Source organism: Gadus morhua, chromosome 22, assembly GCF_902167405.1.
Source record: "Gadus morhua chromosome 22, gadMor3.0, whole genome shotgun sequence".
NCBI lineage: Eukaryota > Metazoa > Chordata > Actinopteri > Gadiformes > Gadidae > Gadus > Gadus morhua.
In genome coordinates this window covers 23443894-23471658 of record NC_044069.1, presented here as the reverse complement: position 1 = coordinate 23471658, position 27765 = coordinate 23443894, and the positions used below count along the sequence as shown (strand labels likewise).

The window sequence follows — 27765 nt, the reverse complement described above, 5'->3', positions numbered from 1 at the left end:
GAGTGACGTCAAGAAACGAGGCGCCTGAGACGTAAACCTCGCAACATGGCGACTCTCCGGAGTGAGTACGAATACTGGAGACACTACCGTTTTTAAACCAGAAAATAGGCAGTAAACCGTACGCTACAATGTGGTGGGGTTAGCCGACACCACTGTCCAAACAGCACTTTAAGCGATGCTTGCAGAGGTAAGTGCTTGCGCTACACAGCGGATGAAGAATGCCCACTAGTTAGATTCTCCCGTGTTGTATGTGACAGCTAGCTGGCGGCTAGCTGCGCCTAGCCGCAGCCCCACAGGTAAACACACCCGGGCAGGGCGGCTCACGGCGGGCAGGGCGGCTCACCGCAGACAGGCGGCTCTTCTCGTTTCAAAAACAGCATAAGCTAAGTGTCACTCAAGCCAGGATTACACAGCTAATGCGAAGAGCCCGACGAGCCCGCACTGTCAAACCCTGTGCTTGGATTAGCTCATGTTGAAGCAATGTCAATGATATGCGCTTAGATGATATGAATAACAAAGCCATTACAAAAAGAAGACTTTCGGTATCACCACAAATTAAGGTGAGACGAGTGTTGGCGATTTTATTGATAAGTCAAAACGATAGCACTACTTTTACTATAACCGTAGTTCAATGTTCAGGTTATTAAGCTTGATAGAAAGGGGCTGTCTGCTCAGGTGTGGGCTCCCCGAGACGTCTCTTATCATTTGAACACCTTCCCACAGCAACGTTGTGTATTAACTATCTATCATTTAAGGCAAATTCAGACAGTAATATGCATAAACGGATCAATTTCCTGGGATTGTTGCACGTTGCATTCCTACAGGTTGGTTCTGAAGAGTCTGCTGACCGCTAACCCTGAGCGTCCAGCTTCATCTGTTGTGGTTGTTTTTGCTGCGATTCATCTGACGCTGATTGTCACCAAAGTCTGGGTCTTGGATAACATACACCGCTTTGATAATGGCCATGTCTCGGTACGTCAGTTACCTTGTCATGACCAAATGAGTTGAACTGTTTGTTACTACCTTGAGTATTATGTTATGCTTGCAAAGCTTCACGAGGGCCTTTTGTTAGCACTCTTAATTGTGCAGGTATTTTCATTCAGCACATTCCTCCAGCATATCTTTTTCTCATGAGACCCAATTGGATAATGGATAACTGCTATGTCCACCCCTTTAGCCCAGTGTCAGGCAAACTGGCCCCGGCGCCTGTCCAGCAGTTTAAGAAGAGCTTCAGCCATTGTATAACAAGTCTTTATCCGTGTGCTTGTCTACATTCATGGCAGGGCGCGCTGACCTCTGTGTAATGCTCAGGCCATGGAATTACTCTAGCTTTGTTTAGCTTGATGCTGCAAGTGTGTCGTATTAACATCGTCTCGTATGCAATCTTTAGCCTCCCAAGGATGAAGGTCCTATGTCGGACCGTGGCTGTGAGATATGATGCTAATGGCTGTGCTGTGAGAGGGTCATTAGCTCTCTGCATCACTGGAGTACACACAAGACTACTGCTGAGATAGGAGGTGTTGATGAGGCTGTTCTCCTGCAACTGCGGTGTCTGATCCCGCCGACCTGTACATCACTGTTGTTGTTGCGAACTGTCATCTGAAAGGAGAGTTAGTGTTGTTCTTTCAGAGTGCGCTTAGGTTCTCATCACTATTTGGCCCTTGTCCATTACACTCTTGGGTTCGAACCGCCTTCAATGATTAAGCTGAGGCTCTCAATGGCGGCTTAACCCGGGGCATCTTTAACAAAACACTCGAGCCTCTGTTGAACTCTTGTTTTTCTTAATTCCCATGTGTAGAATATGGCTAGTGTTGCATCTGCGTGTACACACACTCTTGTTTGAGCACCAAACGGGTCACACATTATGTGTGTACCCAGTGTGTATACCCACAGTTATAAAGCTTTACCTTGCTGCATTAGAAAAGGGGGAGATCGCATTAGGGTGTCTTAATCAAAGCTTTGAAGGATTGCCATGCTCTTCAGAGCAGGCCTACCTTTTGTATGGCTTACCTTCCCCTCCCTAAACCACACTGGAGGGCTGGAAAGTAGACCTTCTCCAGAGACGCATAAGAGGAGTCCTAACAAAGAATTATGCTTTTGTTCAAGCTGTTAACATCCTATTGCTTTTCATTCCCCCCCCCAGTTCGCTCCTCAAATGTTTGTACCAAGCAGTCAGACTAACCTGCCAAAGGAGAGACACAACTGGCTCTGCCAGTCTGCCATCTGTCTATGAGTCAACATTTGTTTCTTTTGGTTGCAGTCCTTATTCCTTTGTAACCTCCTCAAAGATTACAAATCATTATGTTGCAAGAGAAGGAGGTGGGAGGGGGATTGAATACAGGTTCTGGACCAGCAGCTCTGGTCTGCTCTCTGCATCATGCATTTGATCTGAGCATCCACAGTTCCACCTTCTGGCTACTCCACCTGTCGCCCCGCCCAGAGCTGGTTAAGGGGCCAGCTTTGAAAGCTGCAAGCCGCCCCAATAAATGAGTTATGGAATCTGAGTTTTAAAGAATCCTGGCATAACCTCATCACAAACACTGACTTAATATCTGCACATCCCGTATCCATGCTTTCCTTTAAGCTTATCGTAATAGTAACACTAATACCGTGTAGTGTGTGGATGTTTGTAGTGTCAGAACTAGAGTTATGATCATGCATGTACGGCATGATCAAGTTGAAAGCCTTGAGTCTGAGGCCTTTTCCCTACTTTGTCTTCACTGGATCGGGACATTTTAGACACCATTTTGTAAACTAACCATCACTGTAAATAAACTAACATCAATGTTTTCCATGAATGGCCTTTTAGGCACGCACTCTTCCTCCCAGGTGCTAGACATTGATCTGCAAAGGGAGATTTTATTGGCTGAGAGATTTATATACCACGGCGTAGCCTAGCCACCGGGGCTGGTCCAAGGCACACAGAACTAGAAATATCCACTCCCAAGCCCTGTGTGTTTGGATAGAGTCTAGTAAAGGAAAGCCTTCTTGATAAGGCGACTCGCTGTTTGGTAAAGTCTGCACAACTTAGGACTTGTAACTGAAGTTACTAGGCCTCAGTGAGAGAGTGAGAGCTGGTGACTGATGATACACTCACAGGTATGTTGAGTCCCTGTGAAGTTAAATAATAGAGCACGTGGGTGTGGATCATGTCTCTGACTTTGTTAATAGGCTATAACCCATTCCTGTTCTCCACCTCTGTCCATTCAAACAAACTGGTATTTCTTTGCATCAGAGAGCTACTTGTGAATACAGAGACTGCTAATGGCCTGTGTGTGTGTGTGTGTGTGTGTGTGTGTGTGTGTGTGTGTGTGTGTGTGTGTGTGTGTGTGTGTGTGTGTGTGTGTGTGTGGTGTGTGTGTGTGTGTGTGTGTGTGAGATCGTTAAGCGTGTATTACTGGACCAGATGGAGCGTGTTGTTAAAACCCTGTATAAGCTGTGGAGACTCGATGGGAATCCATCTCTCTTCCGTTTTCTCCGGGGGAGACGTGCCTCCCCAGGCTCAACCACAGTCCGGAGCACCGCCTGGTCGCCGATAGGCTGAGCCCCTGCCAGGACCGCTTGCTGGGACCCACAACGTCACAACCGGTCCTGCGTTACCAAACCCTCCCCTACTTGAAAGGCATTCAAATACTTTCCCTGCGTGCGTCGGTTGAACTTGGCAGCAGGGCAGCTGTTGGCTAGTGTTCCCAGCGTGCTACATTCAGGGGCGAGTGCACCCGGAGGGGGATACTTCCTGCAAGGGGATAGAACCAAAACAAACGTACACGCAAAGCAAATGGAAAGGATGAGGCCATTTCTTTGAGTTATTGCAAATGTTGTTAAGATGGCTGCAATCACTCGCCATGCCGAGGAAAGTGTGTTGTGAGTGTTTACCGCGTTTGTCTCTGCGTCCTGTGCTAGGAGGTTTAGTCCATGGTGATGCCACTGCACAGTATACTAAGCTATGCACGGTGATGTTCCATCAGCACTAGTTCCTCTAATCGACACGCACATGCACACACAAATTGTCCGGAGAAGCCTCAATCCGGCCCATCTGTCCGATCAAGCTGAACAGAATCAATTAATGATGGGAGGAAGGCTGGCCTGATTTACGTCACCGTCAGAAGGATACTCTTCTAGTCTCCCTGATCATGGTGAACGTGGACTTAGCCTCGCTGTTGTCACAATGGTGTCTGTGTCTGTGTCTGTGTCTGTGTCTGTGTCTGTGTCTGTGTCTGTGTCTGTGTCTGTGTCTGTGCGTAGAGTATAAAGTGGTCGTAGTAGTGATTGCGATGGCTGTTGACAGACGAGTGATCTATGTAAACAGCACAGCAGAGTCGGAAAAGGAACTCCCCGTGTGTCTTCCCCAGCTCTGAGAAGTGAATACCAAAGGCTCCAAACACAATTACACGTCACTGCCAGCCAATGGATGATTAAAGTTCCACCTGGGCTCTAAAATCAAGTCGGAGAAAGGATAAGTGACTGTTCATGGTCCACATGGTGGAGCATGTAATTCAAGACGGGCAAAACATACCAGAAGGCGCCACAGGCTGCTGACGGCCGTCTAGGGTGTCTGTCCATAGCAAAGGCATAGCCTATCCTGGCTTCGGTTTCTGCTAGTACATGAATGCCTGAAACCCACCATGAGGTTATTGTCTGAGTCAGGGCAAGACGTGGTCCGACCTGTCTGGGGACATTCCAGACTGCTGACCAACTCTGTCTGTTTCTGCGGACCGTTGGTACAACACATAGCTTATTATGGGATGTTTACAGATAGAACACCAGTGGGCCCCTTGCCAACATTATTCATTTTGTTGAAACACACGTAACAACATTTTGTTGTTATGTGTGTGTGTTTCAATAACCATTTGAAATCAATTCAATTAAAATGTATCTTACTTTGTTCTAAATTAGTTTTTTCTTTGATAAATTCCTTATGAAACGGAAGCTTTTTCAATACAGACTAGCCCAGACTGTAGAGGTGTCGTTTCTACCATGCCATAGTTCCAGCATAACGGGTTCTTCAATGCATGCACTATGAGCATTTCACATTCACATTCCCCAGTCATTGCACTGCGTCATCCCATCACAATGCTTGTCACCTTGTTGTGAGCAGCGTCTCGGAGCGCTCCGAAAGCTGGGCCCTGTCATCCCACTCTGTCCGCCTGCTGGGTCTTCTGGGGAGATGTGAGGCCGCTATCGGGTGACTCCAGAGGAGGTGTCTGGGTCCTCACTCACTGATCCTGGGGAGTCATCCTCCCAGGCGTCTCCTCTCTCCCCGGGGGGGGGGGGGGGGGGGGGGTGTGTGTGTGTGTGTGTGTGTGTGTGTGTGTGTGTGTGTGTGTGTGTGTGTGTCCGTCCGTTCATCCTTTGCGTCATGAGGATGTGGAATAAAAGGTTATGAGGCTTGTCATATGCTAAGCTATATTAGGCCATGCTGTGTATTGTTCACCAGCATGTCAATCAAGGTCCTACTGATTGACATGCTCCCTGACAGGCACCACAGAGTGCATAGGCCTGTCTGTGTGCTAGGCTGCTAGCCAGCGCTGCTAATATTACAACATGTCTTCTGCTAGCCTGGAGGCTGTATTATGCATGTATTACATGGGACCCAGGGCCTTGAAGCAGATATGAAGGCAAAAGGGGGAGGCAAGCAGAGATAAGTCAGTTAGCATTATCGTAGTTAGCCTGCTTTACACTAGGGCTGAAGCGATTAGTCAATCAATCGAAGTCGTTGAAATGGAGAATCCATCAAGTGCTGGTATATTGTGATGCCGTTTTATATAGTCAATTAGTATTTGATTGATCAAAAGTGTAAGATAAATCAACTATGAAAATAATCGTTGGTTGCAGCCGTACTTTACGGTTTGGGTTGGAGGAGTTGTCTATCCAGAGAAAAATAGAGCATGCCTTCCTGCTTGGACAATGACCGGAAACGGAGGGTTTGAGGTGTACAAACTCAAGGGAAGGATTACACCTCATCACTTTCAGAAGTGATGATTCACCCCAGCAGGGAATTGTATGCTTATTCTAAACCACAAAATAACAACATCCCACAGAGCATGTCTTTAATGTTATCGTGTGTGTGTTTCAGGCCAGTCTGTCCATCGGGGGATGGGGGGGTCTCGGGGTGGTGCTGTTCCTCATCACCTTCGGACCCTTTGCCATATTCTACCTGGCCTTCTACATCCTCTGCTTCATTGGAGGGTGAGTCTGAAATCCTTCTGTTCTCACACACACACACACACACACACACACACACACACACACACACACACACACACACACACACACACACACACACACACACACACACACACACGGTCTGAATCCCATGGACACCCCGTAGCCGTGTGTCCTAGCTCTGTGTTTAGGCCTGTGTGCCTGTCTCTCTCCCCAGCGGCTTCGCGGTGACCCTGCTCTATGGGAAGATCAACTCAGAGAAGCACCTGGAGAGGAGCGAGCACTCCTACCTGCCCCCCATGCAGACGGGCATCCAGAAGGTCAACACCCCTTCATGTGTAAGCGTAGCCTGTGGCCCTGTCCCCTTGGTTACACTTTTTATCGTTAGAGCTGATGTGATATGTTGATCGTGTAGAGATGAGCAATTTCATTTTTGGAGTCCATTAATATGATGATGGTGTCTGAAATGTTGGAGTCTGAAAGCTGCAGTGTATATATCTATTTCATATTCTTAGCGCCCTTGCATTCCATACCCTCCTCGCTCTCTCGATCTCTGACATTTCTAAATGTACCTTTTTATACTTTTTATAAAAAGGTACAGAGTATCTTGATAGCAAATTGCTCAGCCCTAGTAACCGCACCCCTTTTTTTACCTTGCACTTTCTCTCTATATCCCTTTCTCTTTCTCTCTCCATCTTTAGACCTTGGATGAGTTTAAGCTGGACCTGAAGCCTATCAAGATTGACAGGAGGTTGACGGGCTCCAGTTTCATAGATGAGCCACTCCAACAGGTACACATCTCTTCATGTATAATGGATCACAGTGTTTCCCCTAGGATGGAGTTGCGGAGGTGAAATGGTTGTTTTTTCGCTCGCAAATCTTTTTGAGTGCTCGCAAAGCGCACGTTGCCGGGAGGTTTCTATGTGTCTGCCGGCACCAGAAGGGTATACAGTACATTTGTGCACATTAATGAGCAGGGGAAATATGGAGAGATTAAACATAATACAAGTATAATCTTTAAAACAATTCTTTACATTTATTTAGCAAAAAATATATTATATCAACAACCACCCTATGCAGTAAAATCCCATAACACAAATACTGCAACAATCGAAAAGGTCTGTGCCTCCAACCAATGCATCTTCCCACTCCCTCCCCTCCCCTCTCCCCATTCCAAAGGTTGTAGTCGGACCAAAAAGAGGCCATGCCTCTATGGAAGGAGTTGTCGGGCTCTAGAGTCAATAATGGCGATGCTATTTTAATGTTAACATTGTGGTCGTGTTCAGTTTTGCACTTTGCAAAACTGAACCCTCAGCTCACAGAAGCCAATGCAATTCACCGTTCGCTAAAGTCGACTCGTTTGGATGAAAACAATGAGGTAGCTGGTTCTCTAGGTTACTACATTTAGCTAGAGGTGTCAATTGTGTCGCAACAATGTTTTACTGATGATCTATTGAACCGCAAACTCAGAATCTGCCCATTTATTTCCAACTTTACCGAAGTTCCTCTCCGTTTATATGCTTTACTCACAGCGTGAATTTACCTGGATATGAAGCATCTGTAGCGCAAAATAATATTTGTTTCTAAAGAGAAGACGGAGCTCTCCTCTCCGTTTATATGCTTTACTCGGGTGTGTGAATTGACCTTGATAGGACGCGTCCGTAGCGCAAAATAATATAACTGTTTTTTAAAGAGATAAGACGGAGCTCTCCTCTCCATTTACATGATTTACTCACAAGTGTGTGAATAGAGTGGCGAAGTCATGGCACTTCCGGTAGAGCCCATGGGACCTATGAGATCGAAAGAAAGAAAAAAAAATGATGAATGGGTTTCAATGGAGAGAAGGTAATTATTATCTGGTCCCAGTCTTTATATGCCCTGGAGTACACATATGTTGTTTGTGGATTTAAATGATAATTTTTCATGCAAAGAAAACTAAAACATTTCGTGAGGTTTGATAATGCCCTCCACTGCTCTCGACGCGAATGATATACGTCAACACCCGCACTTGGAACTCCGGTACAGACATGGCGATCTCTTTGCTCCACTTCACCGCTTTTTTCCAAGGGGAGGATAAAAGCATCGAAAGAGGTGAAAACCATTATAAGTCAGGCATGTCTCCACATGCCTGACTTATAATGGTTTTCACCTCTTTCGATGGGGAGATTGTCGGTCTTGTCCACGCCAGTCGCAGGGAGCGTGACGTCACTTCTGTTTTTATTAACCTGCATTGAGATCAACTTGCATAGTCTTAATAGTTATTGTTTTTGAGTGGATTGCAGTATTTGAGCCTTGGTTAACTACGTGAGCAGATCAGTATTTGTAACCTTATACCGCCACTGCAAGTGAAATTGTAGTGAAAAACGGTTCAATGAGCTGCAGGAAGGAGCAGCGGCTGAGAGGAGCCTGGTTTGCCTGAAAGCTGAACTGAAAGTTCCTTTATGGTGACGCCTGCAGGACTCGGTTGCTTCAGGGCTTTTATTTAGTTTGCAAGAGGGAACCCGTCCTATTGTTTGTGTAACGGGGAGAAATGTGTGCAGTGCCACACCGTTTCTTCCCCACCATTGGTAAAAATGTCATCTAGACCAGTCAAAGTTTAGCCAGACCTTGAGTGGCCCTCTCTAGACAAACTGTGAATGTCCTTCAGTGGGGGCCCACTGCTGCTGTGTTTTTCCACCTGTGTCGAAGGTCATCAACGGCCGTTCACAGACAGACGGTGGGGAAACTTATTAAAGGTGTGGCTGAACCAGGACAGACAGACAGACAGAAAGGAAAAAGAGAGAAGCAGTGAGTGCTAGTTAGTGAAACGGCAGACACAGCAGTTTTGAATGGTCAGATGACACAAAAGTGATCTCTACCCAGCGTGACTCTAGTTCTGTACCATGCACGAGCGCACACACGCACACACACACAGCCGTCTTCCCTGCGGCTCTACTGTCATGTGCAACGACATGGGCCTGGCTGCGTGTTACACACTGCACATGCACACACCCTGTACTCCCCACCTCCTCCTGCTGAAGTGTGTGTGCACATAACTCTGTGGAATGTTTTCTTTCTTTCTGTCTCGTGCTCTTGTTTCATTTCCTTTGGGTGACATAACTCTGGTTGATCCCGTCAGTGTACACCAGTGCAGTTCCTATGGAAGCTGCAGCTGAAGGGGGGGGGGGGACATGACTAATGGCTTGGCCTAATTTAATCAGGTGGCTGCAGCTGCATTTTAGTGTGCGTGGGCATGTGTGCACTTGCAATGGAGACGGAGAGAATGGGAGAGCGAGAGCATAGGGCTTTGTTGTTCGTTGCTCGCTCACACATGCTCAAGGCTAGTAGAGCTTTGAGTAAAATGTTTCTTTGTTGGGGAGCCATTTGGTTAGTTTTTAATCTGTACAGCCACAGGTTTGATTCAACCTCTTCATTCATTGGTCAATCATTGTTCAAGCAACAAGCATTGTCACGGCCAGGCCCAGGATAGACAATTATATTGGGACTTATTCAGACTCTTTCTACCAGGCCTGGAGACCATCCTGATCACGTGAGCTCACATTCGGCTCTGCTACACAGATTAGTCTGGACCTCTAGCCGCCCTCATCGATTTCAGGGGCCGGGACCCTATGCCTTGACAGACAAACTAAAAAATAACACGTGAGACACTTTTGCGTGACGCATTTGGGGAACGGCTAAAACATATTTTCCGCCGAGAAACTCTGCTCATGCATACTCATGTTCTTGTTTAAAAGTCATTAAGTCTGAAATAACTGCACTTATGGCTTTGTTTGCTCTACTTATGTTAACGTTATGGCTCGATTCTTCGGGGCCACCACTACTGTTTTGCCAGCAGCAGCCTTTATTTTATGTCATCCAATACAACGCGGTCCCTTATTGGTCCGTTTACGTCATCAACTATGACTCAGTCCCTTATTGGCCCGTTTACGTCATCAACTATGACTCAGCCCCTTATTGGCCCGTTTACGTCATCAACTACGACTCAGTTCCTGATTTGCCCATTAACGTCATCATTTACGACTCAGACCCTGATTGGCCCGTTTCCGTCATCAATTACGACTCAGTCCCTGATTGGCCCGTTTACGTCATCCACTACGACTCAGACCCGGATTTGCCCTGTTACATCAACTAGGACTCAGTCCCTGATTTGCCCGTTTATGTCATAAATTACGACTCAGTCGCTGATTGGCTCCAATTACATTGTATTTCAGGACAGAGGAATGAGTTTGTGATCAGGACGGTCTGTAGGCTGCTTTCTACCAGCCCCATGTATCAGGGCTCCAGACTAACTTCATGCGTTGGTTGCAGTAGTGCGGCTAACTTTTTTTTAGGTGCACCAGCACAAAATTTAGGTGCACCAAATTTTTCATTGCATCGCCTTTAACGCCATGAGGTCACCTTTTTATCGCTTTCCATAACTTTCATATAATGTGACTGATTTTTGAACAAGAATAATGGTGCGTTCCAGGCAACCCGTAACCCGTGTTTTTCCACAACCTTCTACGCGTGAAATGCCCTGGAACGGCAGACAATCCCGCAACTCACTACCCGTGAACTCGTACCAGACCGATTCACTCCAAGTTCCAGCTTGTAACTTACGGGCTAAAAGGTTTCCCTGGAACGCAGCATGAGATGTAGAGAAATGTTTGTCTTTATTTGAAGCACAATTATATATAAAATAAATAAATAAAGTGTTTCAAGTTTTTCACTGAGCTGTAATGGAACATTTCAAACTAAGAAATTAAGCAAAATAAAACATTTCCAAATAAAAGGGCTTGTGCGGGTCATTCAGACTCTCTTGATAACTACTCTCGGTAGTAGGGCATGTTGGAACAGTAGGCTTAGTTTTTTTTTAATGAAAAAACTGAAATGAATGAATGAAAAATGTTTTCACCTCACTTAATTTTCACCCTCTTTTGTCGCGATTATTTTTTTTATCCGTTTCAGTTACTCTGGCGCTCAGGTCGTTCGCAATTTTAAAAAAACACAACGCAAGCAGTGAACAGGACCAGTGCCAATCGGAGGCAAAAAAACGACAGAGCTCTTTCTCTTATTGGTTTAGACCACGATACGATCCTACCATGAGTGTGAGTTCGATTACAGGAGAACACAGAGCGATGATACGATTGCAAAGGAAATTATTTTTTTCAGCCGGGCAGCGTCAGGTGCACCAGTGCGACCTATAAAAAATATAAGTCGCACCCTTAAATATTTTGGTCGCACTCTGGAGCCCTTTGTATAAAGTTGCCTTACAAGATCGAGTGATGGAAAGATGATATTTGTATTGATGTTCAAGGAAAAACATTCTCCATCATTGAACTCTGCCAAACTGATGACGCATATGGTGTCAAATCCCTTTTATGTTTGTGGTCGTAATGAATACTGTCCCACAGGTGATTCAGTATGCATTGAGAGACTACATCCAGTACTGGTACTACACCCTGAGTGAGGATGAATCCTTCCTGCTGGAGATCAGGCAGACTCTGCAAAACGCCCTGGTCCAGTTCTCTACACGGTACCTCGCTCACACACACATGGGACCCATTAAAGTTTATCATGACCAGTTATCGTCTAGCCTGGGTATACCCATGCTGCCTTGCACGCAATCTCATTTCGCGCTGCTAGACAGCCTGGATTCCATGGATCCGATTTTCTCCTGAGATAGGGAATCTATCACAGAATGGGGAGGGACGGCAAGACAATGACGACGTCTATGCGACACACCCATCGGTTTCTTCCTCATCGAATATCTGTCACTCTACATACGTCATCTGGTATAATTGATACGATTGTACAGACTCGTATGATAGACATTTGTAGTGCCCAATAAACGGCTCCGGGCAATCATAAACCACCCCTCAAATACGAGAAAATTTATGAGGTTCCCAGACCTCTTCTCAATGTAGATTGAGATGAGGTCTGGCGTTAGCCAGGATAGTTATCGTCCATAAATGACATTTATGTCATCACTGACATTTATGTGGGCACCTCTTGATGTAAGCCCTGGCCGGTCCAGCTTTATTGCATTTCTAACAATCTTGTGTGTGTTTGTAGGTCCAAGGAGGTGGACTGGCAGCCTTACTTTACTACCCGCCTGGTGGACGACTTCGCCACTCACCTGCGCGTCTTCAGGAAAGCCCAGGACCGGCTGGGGGACCGAGAGGACAAGCAGAGTAAGGCCACACACATGGAATGATCAGGCCATGTTCTTTATTTTTTTTTATGTTCTTATCATTTTGTTTTGATGGGTTATCAAGGTGTGCATTAAGCACCAGAAAAACATCAAATCCATTGCAATCTCACGTAATTTCCGTAAATTGATTTACATCTATTCCTTCAAGCAAATGTTATGGCGGTAGTCTATCTACCCCTCAGGCTATGTCTAAGCAGTCAATAATTACTGTACACTCAGATTATGACGAGGGGGCTCCTACAACTTTGAGTCTTTCTAGAAATGAGTTTATTAGCCAAATAACAGGTGTATGTGATTTATATTTTTGTGACGTTTAAATGAAGTACTATTTTGTAGCTGTGTTGGGGATACATCCCTCTATGTTTTGGTTACGGTTTTGACTTTAATGAATGCATGATAATCAGGACTGTGAGTGTTGTGGTGGTGATGTCGTTCTGGTTCTGACCAGGGGACATGACGGACGAGCTGGTGGACTCGTTCTTCGAGGCGGAGGTGGAGCTGGAGAGGAAGATTTGCCGAGACGTGGTGTGCACGTCGCGCAAAGACGAAGAGGGTATAATATGCACCTTCCTCTCGCTATCCTCTCTCTGTCCATCACTATATGTTTACATTCACTCTCCCCTCTCCCCTTCCATCACTATATGTTACATGCACACTTATCTCTCTCCTCTCTCTGTCCATCACTATATGTTTACATTCACTCTCCCCTCTCTCCTTCCATCACTTTATGTTACATGCACACACTCATCTCTCTCTCTCTCTCCTCTCTCTGTCCATCACTGTATGTTTACATGCACACTTCTGTCTGTCTTTTTATTATTTATATATATCCCTAATATGTTTATGAACACTCTCATCTTTGATCTCATTGTGAGAGCTTCGTTCAATTGCTTTCATATACTGAACACTTTCATTGTAATATGACCTCTGTGCACAAGTAAACATTCTGATTTGATCCTGCGACTGACTGTAAAACACATTCAACCACTTAGTGGATAAGTGTTATGTCTTGGCAGACAGATCTGAGGTGTGTGTGTGTGTGTGTGTGTGTGTGTGTGTGTGTGTGTGTGTGTGTGTGTGTGTGTGTGTGTGTGTGTGTGTGTGTGTGTGTGTGTGTGTGTGTTTCTTTTTCTGTGTGGCAGGTTTCCTGCGGGACCTGTGTGAAGTGCTGCTCTATCTGCTACTACCTCCCGGAGACTTCCACAACAAGAACATGAGATACTTCCTGCGGGTGAGAAACTCACAGGGAATAGTGTCACGCCATAGCGGAAAATCTGTGCTTTTTACTATTTGTTCATTTAGCAGATGCTTTCATCCAAAGCTTATTCGGATGTATGCCATTAATTAGGCGGTAGAGGTTGGACATTTGCCTCAAGGATGCCTTTTTTCTAGACCGTAGACATCGAGGTTTGAACCCACAGCCTTCTGTCCGAGAATCACATCCCCACCACTAGACTATCGAGTGACTTCACTATGACAAATACATTAATCTAAGGTTCTGTTTATCAGTAATTGGGACATGCAAAAAGCATTTTCTGGGAGTTTTGTTTTTGTTTGTGGTGAAAATGGCTGATGAGCAAAATGTTGACTGTAACCCTAACCGGTCTAAGTGAGGCCACGGTGGGCCCTGGAGGGGGCGAGGCTACAGGAGGTCTGCGGTGTTGATGTGGATTCTCTTCTGCCTGCAGGAGGTGCTGGCACGGGGCGTTCTCCTGCCCCTCATCAACCAGCTGAGTGACCCCGACTACATCAATCAGTTTGTCATCTGGATGGTATGACCCTGTTCACTGTTATTCCCCTGCCCCCGGGGAGTCCAATAGGAGGGAGGGGGTGAACTGACCAATGCTATTTAAGCTCTGCTGTTGTAAATTATTCCTATGGGTACTGATGGAGTACCCATAGTCCTCAAAGGATTTCGTCATAGGGAAGGGATTCTGTGTTTGTTAATGTGTGTGTGTGTGTGTGTGTGTGTGTGTGTGTGTGTGTGTGTGTGTGTGTGTGTGTGTGTGTGTGTGTGTGTGTGTGTGTGTGTGTGTGTGTGTGTGTGTGTGTGTGTGTGTAGATCCGTGACTCCAGCTGTAACTACGAGGCGTTCATGAACATCCTTAGGCTGACCGACCGGCCGCCAGAGCTGGAGGCCGTCAAGGACAAGGTGCTGGAGGAGCTGCAGTACCTCCGCTCCCTGGACACGGCTGGAGACGGTGCGCACTCACTTACACGCAGACACACACTTCATCTAACACACACTTCACAGACTGGCCCACATTCCAGTAAATGTGTGGATCTATTTTATTTACATCAATTCGTTTTTTTCATTATTCTTATTACTTTCCCTCACTCTCTCACTTTCTCAAATCCTGCAGACATCAACGTGATTAAGAATCAGATCAACAGTCTGCTGTTTGTGAGGAAGATCTGTGAGACCAGGATACAGAGGCTACAATCCGGCAAGGTGAGCTCCTCTGCAACAGAGCACAGCTCCCATAGCGTCTCACTCAGCATCTCAAGAGCTCCCATTCAGTACTATCGGGAATCATCATAGGACCGTGTTCATGGTCAGGTTAAGGATAAGGTTATGTTGCGGGGAACTGCTTGGAAATTGGATGATAAAATGTGATGCGGTTGGGCCGGGGAGAGCTAGGATGTGTCTCCTTTCAAGCCCCCCACGCTCGCTCCCTGGGGACACCTAGTTCTGTACCACTTCATTCCTCTGCCCCTGAGGCCGAATGTTGCCTCACATGAATACTCATTGAGTGTCGAGGTGTCCCTGAGCAAGACACCTCACCCTGACTGCTTCTGACGAGCTGGCTGTTGCCCAGCATGGTTGACTCCGTCGGTGTGTGAATGTGTGTATGAACCTATAGTTGGATGAAAGCTGCTGCTAAATGCCCTAAATGTAGATGTGAAAGCGCAGCACAGAAAGCGTTTACCTTCTTCTCTGTGTGTGCTTCTTAACCCCTGCCTGTTTTTGTTTTTTTTACGGGCTGAACAGGAAGTAGATGCACTGAAGCTGGCCGCCAACTTTGGGAAGCTGTGCATCATTCCCTTGGATCACATCCTGGTGCACAACATAGCTCTGCAGTTCTTTATGGGTAAGCCCTTCTGAAGCCTTTCCAGACAGTTAGTTAGTTAGTTAGAAATGTATTGTCCCCTTGGGGAAATTGTTCTCAGTGAAAAGACAGATACACATGACCGTTAACAACAACAACATAAAAAACAAACAACAAAAAGTAAATAAAGATAAACAACCACTGCCCCAAATCATCATATTTTCCACATAGCTCAGGGACACATCTAAAGATGTTGTCATTTTAAACCAACAATTAAAACCTTATTTTTAAATGTTTGTTTAAAAGGCTGATGGATTGTGGAATGAATGACTGTTTTGTTCTATTTTTGGAGAGGGCTGGGTATCGAAACCTGCTACCTGAGGGTAATAGTTCGAAGGTGGAGAAAAGTGGGACAGACAGACATATTGTTCTTTTCCGTGGACATGGAGCAGTTGTTCTACATGCCTACTTAATCCATATCCTGCTTGTCCTATTTGATGACCCATAGTCATCACATTACTGGCCTTTCAAAACTGAAATCTCTTGCTTTTTAACACGGGAGGCGTTCAAAATGTCTTGCGACACAGAAGAACTGACATTGCACTGACGTTTAAATCGTTTAGATGAGATGAAGAGTTGAACCCTTTGGCTCACAGGGTCCCGTTTTCACATTGTGGACAATGTAAAAGAGCGGCGTCTTCTCAAGCCAGCGTTTAAAGAGCTGGCTTTAAGAGCTAGAGGTAGGACAATGAATAGTGGGTTGGTGTGTATGTGTAATCTATTACACATCGGAGCCACTGGGATGTGTAGAGCTGCATATCAAGCCATGATTTGATCGTGTTTCAAAGAGTATATCAAGGCTTCGTTAACTGTGGGGCTTATTGACACTCGGGGAGCTTTTGAAGCGGGAATAGTGACAACCGATTGGACAGATGTCCTATCTTTATTTCCTAGCTTTAAGAACACTCTTGATGCCATCTAACGACAACTCAATCGATCATCGGTGAATCGTTCACTTCCCCAGGAGAAAGAGCACCTTCCACTGTAGGGTGTGAGTCCAGTTGTGGTCACACACCATCACGGAGGCCCCGTTAACACACCTTTTGTCGCGCTATGAGTCATATGGCCGTCGAAGGGTAGCTTGTCATGTTGGAGGAACGAACTCGTAGAATAAAAGGGTAGGGTGCATTCCAATAGTCGTACCAGATCTACTTGGATCGCCCTTGCTTCATTCATCTCCAGACGCTCTACTCTGTCTCTGACGGCCAGTGTCCAAGTGTGAAGTAGGCTATAGAACCTGCCTAAAGATGCCTCTCAAATAGCTTCGGACCGGTGACTGACGTCATGTTGTAATGCCGCTGGTGTGTGTGTGTGTGTGTGTGTGTGTGTTTGGTTTGTGGGGTGTGTGGTGTGAAGACTACATGCAGGCGGTGGGAGCGCAGGCGGAGCTGTTCTTCTGGCTGACGGTGGAGGGCTACCGGGTGACGGCGCAGCAGCAGCTGGAGGTGATGCATGCCTGGCAGCGCGACGGCAAGAAGCAAACCAGCAGCACTACAAAGGGCTTGCTGAAGGCAGCCGCGCAGGGCGTGTTCGAGCAGTACCTCTCGGAGAAGGTAGCGGCACCAAACGGGCCGGCCATCCCTGCTGAATAGTAGAGACGTCCTGTGCGGTTATCAATCATATTGAAGCTGAAAAAGATGGCTCGTTTTCTCACCAGCTCTCTCTCCTCCTTTCGTTCTGTCGCTCGCCCCGCGGCGGCCAGGCCTCCCCAAGGGTGCAGGTGGACGAGGCCTTTGTGATCAAACTGGGGGAGAAGCTGCTGAAGGAGGACCCCACGGCGGAAATCTTTGATGAAGTCCAGAGAAAGGTGCAGAGGAAGGCTCATCACTTGGCTTCATGGCTTTGCGTTGTTATAGGTGCAGTTACACTTCAGCATTGTGTGTGTGTGTGTGTGTGTGTGTGTGTGTGTGTGTGTTTGTGTGTGTGTGTGTGTGTGTGTGTGTTCTCCAGGTGTACGACATGATGCTGCGTGATGAGCGCTACTACCCGTCCTTCAAGCAGAGCCCGCTGTACGTGCGCATGCTGGCCGAACTGGACATGCTGAAGGAGCCCAGCTACCGGGGCTCGGACGACGGCGACGGAGGTGTGTGTGCTGCCGTAACTGTGTGTGCACAGTTACGGTGCGTGTACATTTGTTTGGTTTGTCTTTGCAGTGCCCCATGTTTTAGGGGATTGAACATTCGGTTTTTAATACTAGGTTGTTTGATGATGGCGTGTAGCCAGGGTATAGGCCAGGGGTCTTCAATTAAAATTGAACAAGGTCCAGTTACTAAAAATTCCTTCCAAGAAAGGTCCGAACCTACCACGTCCTAATAGCCTTCTTTTGTCAAATACAATCAACACGGCATATTACCTTATCATTTCAGATGTATTTATTTTCAATTTCCAAATAGCTTACTCTTAACCATGAAAAACTAGTAAGACAAAGTAACGCATATTAACATTTCAAGTGAACAAAACAGGTACATTAGGCCTGCTATTCAAGTGAACATAAAAAGTGCATAAGGCCTACATGTGAAGTAAGCAGAACAGGAACACTAGGCCTACACTTCAAATAAACACAAAGTGCATTAGGCCTACATTTCAAGTAAGCAAAACAGGTACACCAGGCCTATATTTCAAATAAACACAAAAAAATAGCATCAGGCCTTCATTTCAAGTAAGCAAAACAGTGTCTCAAGTGGTGTTACACCCAGCAGGTCCTCACATATCTCTTTCTTGTCTTGATAAAACAAACATGCTGTTTTTATGCTGTACTACTGACTATTCTGCCTTTCAATTTGTTTTTCAGTGAGAAATGATTTTACTAACATAATCATGCTTTGTATAGTGAAATCATAAAAAATATTATTTTAAATTGGTCATGGGTCCGGATAGGACCGTCACTTGGTCCGCCGTTTGGAGATGCCTGGTATAGGCTATGGTCAGGTGAGGGCGTATAGCCAGGGTATAGGCTATGGTCAGGTGAGGGCGTATAGTCATGGACTAGGCTACTGCAAGCAACTACTTGTAAGCATGTGGACCTTTTTAATTGTGGTATGTCTCTTGCTCTGCAGAATCCTTCAACGGCTCACCCACGGGAAGCATTAACCTGGTATGTTTACTGTCTTATCTTACTGTTTTATTTTCGCTGAATACATAGTCCTAATTTGTGTTGCTTCTTAATAGCCCCCAATTTTTGCAGCAGGCAATGTGCGTAATATTGTACTTGACTAAACAGTGAAATTAGTAATAAGTGGTAATCTGTAATGATTTTAATTGTGTTTGACTGCAAGAATAGTTTCATACTCTTGAACATGGTTAAAAATAAAAACTGGCCCCAGCCAATGGAGGATTGAGATGATTGGTTTGCCGGTACAAAGATTCTGGCTTACACATGAATTTGGTTGCTTGACGTGTTAGGTAAAAAGACAACATTCCCATGTATTTTGGAACCTTCTCTGGAAGTTCCTAAATGTTACTGACCTCCTCCCTTTGTTCAGTCTTTGGATGACCTGTCCAACTCCTGCCATGATGACACTATGCAAATCCATGCCTTCATCTCTGATACAGGTACGCTCCCTTACACATTCCGAAGTCATTCCTTAACAGACCGTGTTGAAGTTTAGCGGTGCTCCCAGGCATGAGGTGACTAACCCGACATTGATGTCAAACATGCTGGTGACATTTTAGCAATGCACTCTGAAGATCTCTGGATATACTTGTGCGTAGTAGTAGTAGTAAACTTGGAACATGCAGCAGACGTGCCAGACAAGCAAGAACAATATATTTTTTTTTAAACCTCACTCTAATATTATCATGTTGATACGGAATTAAAATAACATGAGTTGAACCATCGCGTGGTGTAGGAATACAGTTTAACCATCTGAGTGAGTCCTATAAATAGTGAGGGGAAATAAACGTAAACAAACATGAAGAATCCCCTCGACAACATTCAAACCAAACGGCTGCCTTTCTGCACGCTCCTTTGCAATACCTCCTCTTGTACGCTCCACCTGTAAGGCTGATCGTGATTGACCCACTGGAGAATGTTTTAACATCCGCTATTATAAAAGAGGATTTTACTTGTGTATTGCAAAGTGTCTCCTAGCCCTTCCCTGTTCCCTCGCCCTCCTCCCCTCAGACTCTCTTGATTATATGATCCTTCCCACCATTGATTAAAATCATCCGTTTACTTTTTTGCCATTATGCATGACACACACGTTGTGTATTCCATAATTGCTCTCCTTCCATCATTACTTTCAACATTTTCTGTTCTTCCTTTTTCCTTCCGGTCATTTCCCTTTTCTGTCCTCTTTATTTTTCTGTCCCTTCCTCCACTCTATTCCTGCTCTTCCTCTTCCTGCTTCTCCACCCGCCACACACTCTCCCTTTAATTCCTTCTTCCTGCCTGCTATGGAATATTCACCCTCGCTCCTTGATTACATCACCCCCCCCTCTCTTATCACCCCCCCCCCCCTCTCTGATCACCCCCCCCCTCTCTGATCACCCCCCCCCCTCTCTGAACACCCCCCCTCCTCTCTGATCACCCCCCCCCTCCCCCTCTCTGATCACCCCCCCTCCTCTCTGATCATCCCCATCCCCCTCCCCCTCTCTGATCACCCCTCCTCTCTGATCACCCTCCCTCCTCTCTGATCATCCCCCTCCCCCTCTCTGATCATCCCCCCCTCCTTTCTGATCACCCCCCCCCCTCTCTGATCACCCCCCCCCTCTCTGAACACCCCCCCTCCTCTCTGATCATCCCCCCCCCCCCCTCTCTGATCACCCCCCCTCCTCTCTGATCATCCCCCTCCCCCTCTCTGATCACCCCTCCTCTCTGATCATCCCCCCCCCCCTCTCTGATCATCCCCCCTCTCTGATCATCCCCCCCCTCCTCTCTGATCATCCCCCCCTCCTCTCTGATGACCCCCCCCCCCCTCCCCCTGATCATCCCCTGCTCTCCCTGGGCTCCCCCGTTGCTCTGCCGTCTCCTCTCCCTACCCCCACCCTACCCCATGTGGTTGTGGTCGTGGTGCCTGTGTGGGGGGTGCGGGGTTAGCTGATCCTCCTCTCCCTGGCTTCTGGGGTGCCTCAGGGGTGTGCAACGACCACGGCAAGACGTACGCGCTGTACGCCATAACCGTGTTCCGCCGCAACAACGACGGCAGCGAGGACTGCTGGAAGACCTACCGGCGCTACTCCGACTTCCACGACTTCCACATGAGGATCACCGAGCAGGTGGGCGGCGGGGCTCCCAGCAGTTTACACGTATGCGCACACATGAACATGGCCAGAGAGGTCAGGTCCGGACATTACCCGGAGTCTAGCGCTTATTTAAATAATAGAAGATTTCTCTGTCAGATGCATTCTCAATTACTGGAAACACTCTGTTTGGTTTAGGCAAGGGTAAACGTCAGCACTATCTGTGAATTCTTCTTCTTTGTGTTTACCCATCTTGAAAATATGCCAAAAGACTGATTTATTGTGTTAAGCTGACCCAGAGCTCGGGCTGGTCACGCAGTCTTTGGCCTGCTGTTCACTGTTTTAGGGCTAGCGGGGTACCCGTCCAAGCAGCACTTGTTATCTCCATCGGGGGCGTTTTGTGACGTATCCCATCAAAGGAAGAGCACTGCTGCTCCGATGCCTTCGCTTGGAAGCCCTGCCTCCTCGGCAGCTCCAGACGCTAGACAGAAAGGACTGATACCGGCGATGGTGACTTCAGTACCCCGCCTAAGATCACTGATTCAGGGTCGAGCAAGAGAGCCAGAGGAGCGCCCTATGGGAGTGCTGCAATTTCTGTAACAACCAAGGTGGCTGTCGCCAATGTGTCTCATGTTTCGTTACTCTGATTGGTCTTAGGTCTATCCAATTACGTCCAGAGCCATTTTGGTCTATGCCCGTTGACAACGGCCCTAGGAAATTGAAAATGAACTGAGAGGTTTAAAACTAATATGCATTTGGGAAATGTAATGCTGATGTCAGGTTACCTTTGAGCTAGTCTATCATTGGACTTGTGAAACTAGTGTCTGACAGAGCGGGCTATTGCCTGTCTTACTGACTGTGACTTGTTGTACGGTGTGGCACAGTATTGATGGTGGAAACAGGGCTTATAGCACTACAAGGGGACGTGGGCCTTTACTTTGACAAAATAACAGCTAACATAATGACTCCTAAGTGTTCGCTGCAGTACGAGAACCTGACGTCTATCCTGCGGCTGCCTGGGAAGAAGACATTCAACAACATGGACCGGGACTTCCTGGAGAAGAGGAAAAAGGACCTCAACGCTTACCTCCAGGTACGGGCTCCTACTCACAGCCATCTCTGTGTCTAGCCGTGTGTGTGCGTGTGCGCGTATTCACTGCGTGTGCTCTCCAGTTACTGATAAACCCAGAGATGGTGAAAGCCTGCCCTACTCTGCTGCCCCACGTCTACGACTTCCTAGAGAACAAGGCCTACAACAAGGGCAAAGGAGACTTCGCACGCAAGGTCAGTGAGTCGCAGACCCCCCCCAGAGGCTGTGGGGGATGCTGTGCGGATATGTTCGTGTTTTCGGATGCGGTTGAGATTTGTTTGATTCTGGTGCCGTTCACCAGAGTGGTTGTCCTAAACTCTCTCTGGCGGGGCGTCACTCTCCAGATGGACACGTTTGTGAACCCGCTGCGGAGCTCCATGAGGAACGTGTCCAACGTGGTGAAGGCCTTACCCGACAGCCTGGCTGAGGGAATGAACAAGGTCTCCGACAACATGGGACGCATGTCGGAGCGTCTGGGCCAGGACATCAAGCAGTCCATATTCAAGGTGAGCCTCCGCCAGGAGGTCCATGGATCCCTGCATCCAGACCTTGAAGGTTTAACTTTAAACTGATATTTCACTCTTCATTTTGGAGCATCATTTGTAATATTGTGGTGAGGTGTTGGGAACAGGAGCTGGGGTGTACCAGATCGCTCGCTCGTTGGCCAGCACCCCATCATCCAGAGTTATTTTCAAAATGTTCTAACATAAATTTGTAAATGTTTGCTTTTGATAAGACTGTATGTCAATGATTGCACTTCTCACCATCCCTGAAAGGAGGGACCCCCCACTCTGCGGTTCTCCTCCAGATTTCTTCCTTGTTAATGAATGGAATTTTCATAGCCGTTTGGGATGCTAGGGTCAGGGGGGTATCATAAATACATGGCCTGTAAAGCCCTTATGAGACTCTGACTATTTATTAAAGGCCATACAAATAAGATTGACTTGACTGCATCTATTTCGGGGCCTTAACTTCTAACACAATGATCATTCAACGTATATATTAATATACTCGTCAAATAGTCATATTATACATAAAACTATTGAAGGTATAACCAATCTAAATCTCTCAAGTCCCCCTTGAGCCCGCCCCTGTGGGCTGGTTAGGGGTCCATGTGGGCTGGTTAGGGGTCCCTGTGGGCTGGATAGGGGTCCATGTGGGCTGCTTAGGGGTCCCCGCTACAGAGCTGGTGCTGACGTTGGCTCTGTGTGTTCAGGTCCCTCCACTTCTCCCCAAGTCGGATATCGACCCCGAGCACTGCCGCGTGCTGGCCCAGCTCGACGACAACGTGAGTGTGGTGTGTGTGCGGGACACTTGGAGAATACATTGAAGCAGTGTACAATACATTTAATACTGCCGCTCCAGAACCTGACAAGCTGGTGTGTGTGTGCGTCCGTCCATCCGTCTTTCCGTCCGTCCGTCCGTCCAGGTGGACGACAACATCCCTCTGCGCGTGATGCTGCTGCTGATGGACGAGGTGTTTGACCTGAAGGAGAAAAACCAGTGGCTGCGAAGGAACATCAAGAACCTGCTGCAGCAGCTCATCAGGGCCACGTATGGAGACACCATCAACAGGTCGGCACAGCCTCATCCCTCCCTTAGCTCCTACCCTACACTCCGACCTACACTCCTACCCTCACCCCTACACTCCTACCCTCACCCCTACACTCCTACCCTCACCCCTACACTCCTACCCTCACCCCTACACTCCTACCCTCACCCCTAAACTCCTACCCTCACCCCTACACTCCTACCCTCACCCCTACACTCCTACCCTCCTACCCTCACCCCTACACTCCTACCCTCACCCCTACATCCCTACCCTCACCCCGACCTACACTCATACCTATACCTAGCTAACTACTCACCCCTACCCTAACCATACCTGACTAACTGATCGTTTTCTGCTCGCAACAGGAAGATCGTGGACCACGTGGACTTCATGACCTCACCGGAGCAAGTGGCAGACTACGTCAAGAAGTTCAGGTACCTCCTGTCCCTCTTACCCCTGCCTTCAGCACACGCATATCATTAAGCTCACTGTGATTGGTTAGGGGGACGTGTCAGTCACCCTCTCCGGCCCCACCCTTTTCTGTGCAGGGACTCTTACTGGCCCAATGGGATCCTGGCAGAGAGCCCGCCCACCCGGGACAAGGGGACCCGCATGAGGACCCGTGTCGCGGCAAAGACCAACCTGCTGGGCATCATGCCAGGTGGGGCCCCCACACACAGATATTTGCAATACATTTTCTGAACATGGGTGGCCCAACTGGGAATCAAACAGCAACCCTTACAGTGTTTATGCAATGTTCTGGCAGTTCAAAACTGGCAGAACAGAACATTTTCTGGAAATGCCAATGAATATAAAATCCGTAGTACCAGATTGTTAGTGCTTGGCACTTAGTTTTATGAACATCCTTACTGTACCAACAGCGATATATTCTTTCACCTTCTTCTGACGAATGTACTTCATGTAAGTCGCTTTGGATAAAAACGTGCTCAATGTAAATGTTAATGGCAACCATCTCCATGCACCTGTACGCCACGGCATACAAACCATAATAACCTGACCTGTTTCCGCGTCTGACGGCTTTCTCCCTCCAGACGAGCTTAAGCACATCATCGGCGCGGATACCACCCGGAAAGGCATCCTGCGCGTCTTCGACATGTTCCAGCACCAGCCCATGAACCGCCGGCTGGTCTACGTCTTCCTGGAGAGCTTCCTTGAGACCATGTTCCCGCAGTACAAGTTCCCTGAGCTCTTTGTCAAGCTGCACTCACGCTCGCCCCGCACCCACCGCTACAGCCAGAAACTTAAGAGCACCGCCCTCAAGAGGTGACAGGAGAGAGGTGGAGATGGAGGGGGGGATGGGCCACCGGGCAGCAGAATCCCAAGGCGTGGAGGCGTACGAGATGGGCACGTCGCAAGCGTGCACATGTAGACCACCACCATAAACAAACACAGATAGACTCAAGAACAACCACGATGAAGAGTGAAGCGATTGGGGGAAGCGAGGTGTGTGTGTGTGTGTGTGTGTGTGTGTGTGTGTGTGTGTGTGTGTGTGTGTGTGTGTGTGTGTGTGTGTGTGTGTGTGTGTGTGTGTGTGTGTGTGTGTGTGTGTCCATTCTCTGGACCTCTCTTGGTCTCCCATCGACACTCCTCACCATGGTTCTTCACTCCATCCAGCTGAGACTTTAGAAAGACTGAAATGACCGGGAACAAGTCGACACTCGCACACTGCCCTCCTGACACACAAACACGAACATGTTTGTATGATCTTCTGTTTGGACCTTTTATTTAGGTGTTTAGCTTTAGCTGGCCCAGGCCGTGCCGAGCCCCCCTTCCTGGTCCAGAGAGCAGACCACATACTGTTGATGTTGGACGGTTTGTTTCTAACCTGCAGTGTAGCCCGCATTGACCCTCACCTTGCCTTACCCTCCTGCTTCTCTCGGCTTGCATATAGACGGATTAAGCTCTCATTCATTTGTTTGACCTTTATGTGTTGAGGAAGATTGAGCGAATAATCACTTGGGTTTTAGATAATTGTGTATATTACATAATCGCATATTTAGAAAACTGATTTTGTCAGTTGCACTGGTTCAAAAGGACACGTCTTGTTTTTTAATGTGACTAAACTCTCTCTGCATCAACCTAATTCTAAAGAGTTAGTCAGAGGCTTCCAGGCCTTTCCAGACTGTAAGAATGCCCCATTCAACACTACTGTCAAACTAACAAAGCACCTGCGCACACACACTCACCTGCATACACACGCACACAAGCAGACGATACTCCAAACACTACTGTCCTCCATATCAGTTTTCATGTGGGGTTAAAAGGTTAATCCACGATGCACTGTTCACCTTTAACCCTTTCCATTAAAAGGGTTAAATCTATACTGTGGTGTTGGCGGCCCTCTGGCTTTGAAAAGTGTACTACTTTAGTATAATGTTTAAGAGAATGTACTTTGGTCTGGTCTGTACTTTGTTCATTGAGAGCGTTGTGTGTCTGTATGAACGTGCGTGCGTGTACGTTTGTAGCATGATGAACTCTTTTCAGTCCGAAACTGTGCCAGTGTATGCTAGTGAGCCAGCCTTAAAACGCTTTATTATATTAGTGACCAAGACGTAGCTCTCCTTGACACACACACACACACACACACACACACACACACACACACACACACACACACACACACACACACACACACACACACACACACACACACACACACACACACAAATGGAGTGATACAAGGAAACAGATTTATCCCTAATTAATCACTTTTTTTTTTGTGCAATATTTTTCTTCAGTGCATGTATATTTGAATAATTGGGTACTGAAAAAAAGTTTGAGCATACTTCTAGAGATTAGCAGGTCAAAAGTAAATCAAATCAAACAATCAATCCAACAACTTACATTCCGTTGTTGTAAAAGGACTTCTTCAATTAAACGACCTGTAACTATGTTTTTATGGTTTTTACTTTGTTTTGTTTTTATTTTTTGGGGGGGTTACATGACTAGCTCTTAAGCCAAGGCCAGACTTGGCCTAGAACAAATTTACTAGATGTTCACTGAAATGTGGCTACCTGTCAGAGGCGCTCTCCTCCAATGGAATCGCAGGAATGACACTTCCTATGACCTCATTGAATCGCTGCTTAAAGCAGCACAGGAGGGAGTAGTGGGCAGGATGTGTGACTACCTGCCTAGACTGTACCGGAACCCTCCCTACCCATCTGCTGGGATTGGCTTGCACTGAGCAGCCCTGTTGGACTTTAATTGGCTTGAGACGAAGAGAACTTTTGAACCTCTTGCCCTTTAAGAGCTGAATATCTGTCCCCATACTCGATGCAGTGACTTCCCCTTTGTGTCCCTGTCTGTCCATAAAGGAACTTGTCATGCTTTTGTTTTTTAAATTCCCAATGTATATGAATCTATGATGATAAAAAAGTGTGCATATGTGTACAGTATGTGTTAATAGTGTGCCTAAATGTACTGTCAATTCTATTTTCATATTTTTCCTTATCTACAAAAAAATGAATCAAAGTCATGGTAATTTTAAGCGACTGAAGAGGATTTAAGGGTGTTTTTTTTTTCCGCATCATGCATATCAAACTGCTACTTTTGGTGCAGCCGTGCTCAGATCAGTATAACACTAATAAAACAGTAACTGAGACTAACTGACCAATTGAGTGTTTCATATGTACTCTGTAAGGGCTGTATGTACATCGAGAACAGACTTTGCGTATTGCTTGGTGATATGCAAGCATCAACTATTCTGTATTACAGTTTTGAGGGGTATTCCATCAAAGTCGCTAACGAAAGCGGCGCTTAGAACTAGCCAACTTCCACTTGAGGCTAAACCCATTCCATCAACGTAGTTCAGCCGCTCCTTGCTCAGGCTAGTTCAAGCCAGGTTTACGTTATCGTGGATTACGCACGCTCACGAGATATGTAACCAGCCCAGAACCGTGAATGTCAAATCATGGATCAAATGTCCGAAAAGGACCGAGCGGGATCTTATCCAAATGCGAACAGACGCTGCTTGTGGAGGTCTATGAGGAGTACAAGCATAAATCAAAAAGGGTCTATGAGGAGTACAAGCATATAATAAATCAAAAAGGGAACACCGTAACCATTAATAAAAACAGGGAGGCCGCCTGGCAATAAAATCACCGATCCAGTGAATGAATAAGTAGTATTAAGCGTAACATATTTATATATCTAATATTGTCCGTAGATTTGTGTTCAGGGAGATAGTCTCGAGGTTACGTGTCGGACTTGCACCCGTCCGGGGTTCAATTCAATCCACACCTAACGTCAGACCTCATCTCAATCTACGAGGTCTGGGAACCACTTTTTTTCGTATTTGAGGCGTGGTTTACGATTGCCCGGAGCCGTTTATTGGGCGCTACGAATGTCTATCATATGAGTCTGTACGTAGCTCATAGCCAATCAAAGCCTCTTGGTAGCAGGGCAAAGACATCCTTCTTGGTAATGAAAGAGTTTAACGCCGAAAGTTGCTATT

The 27765-nt window shown here is 46.8% G+C and overlaps 1 protein-coding gene across 10 annotated transcripts; it reads left to right on the top strand.

Moving 5' to 3' along the window:
• snx13 (sorting nexin 13) lies at positions 1-26921 on the top strand. 10 transcript variants are annotated; one of them, XM_030346990.1, is made up of 26 exons: positions 1-187; positions 6077-6189; positions 6383-6485; positions 6867-6956; positions 11559-11680; positions 12220-12338; positions 12807-12911; positions 13501-13589; positions 14047-14130; positions 14421-14559; positions 14722-14810; positions 15351-15450; positions 16825-17021; positions 17171-17275; positions 17419-17551; positions 18525-18562; positions 18951-19020; positions 20507-20685; positions 21623-21742; positions 21823-21933; positions 22084-22245; positions 22956-23027; positions 23169-23314; positions 23657-23725; positions 23840-23952; positions 24344-26921. In XM_030346990.1, the coding sequence occupies exons 1-26, from the start codon at positions 176-178 to the stop codon at positions 24577-24579; spliced, it is 2916 nt and encodes a 971-aa protein (XP_030202850.1). In that variant the 5' UTR covers positions 1-175; the 3' UTR covers positions 24580-26921. The 10 variants fall into 10 exon arrangements, with proteins under 10 accessions (XP_030202850.1, XP_030202851.1, XP_030202848.1 ...); XM_030346991.1 differs by having other exon boundaries at positions 2-187; positions 20543-20685; positions 21635-21742; XM_030346988.1 differs by having other exon boundaries at positions 2-187; positions 6383-6503.
• The last annotated feature ends 844 nt before the right edge of the window (positions 26922-27765 follow it).

Excerpts from the sequence above, each read along its gene's own strand:
- snx13 (XM_030346982.1), top strand. The coding sequence starts at position 492 with ATGCGCTTAGATGATATGAATAACAAAGCCATTACAAAAAGAAGACTT. Across the intron at positions 23,315-23,656 it reads TATGGAGACACCATCAACAG|GAAGATCGTGGACCACGTGG; the intron begins GTCGGCACAGCC and ends TGCTCGCAACAG. Across the intron at positions 23,726-23,839 it reads GACTACGTCAAGAAGTTCAG|GGACTCTTACTGGCCCAATG; the intron begins GTACCTCCTGTC and ends TTTTCTGTGCAG.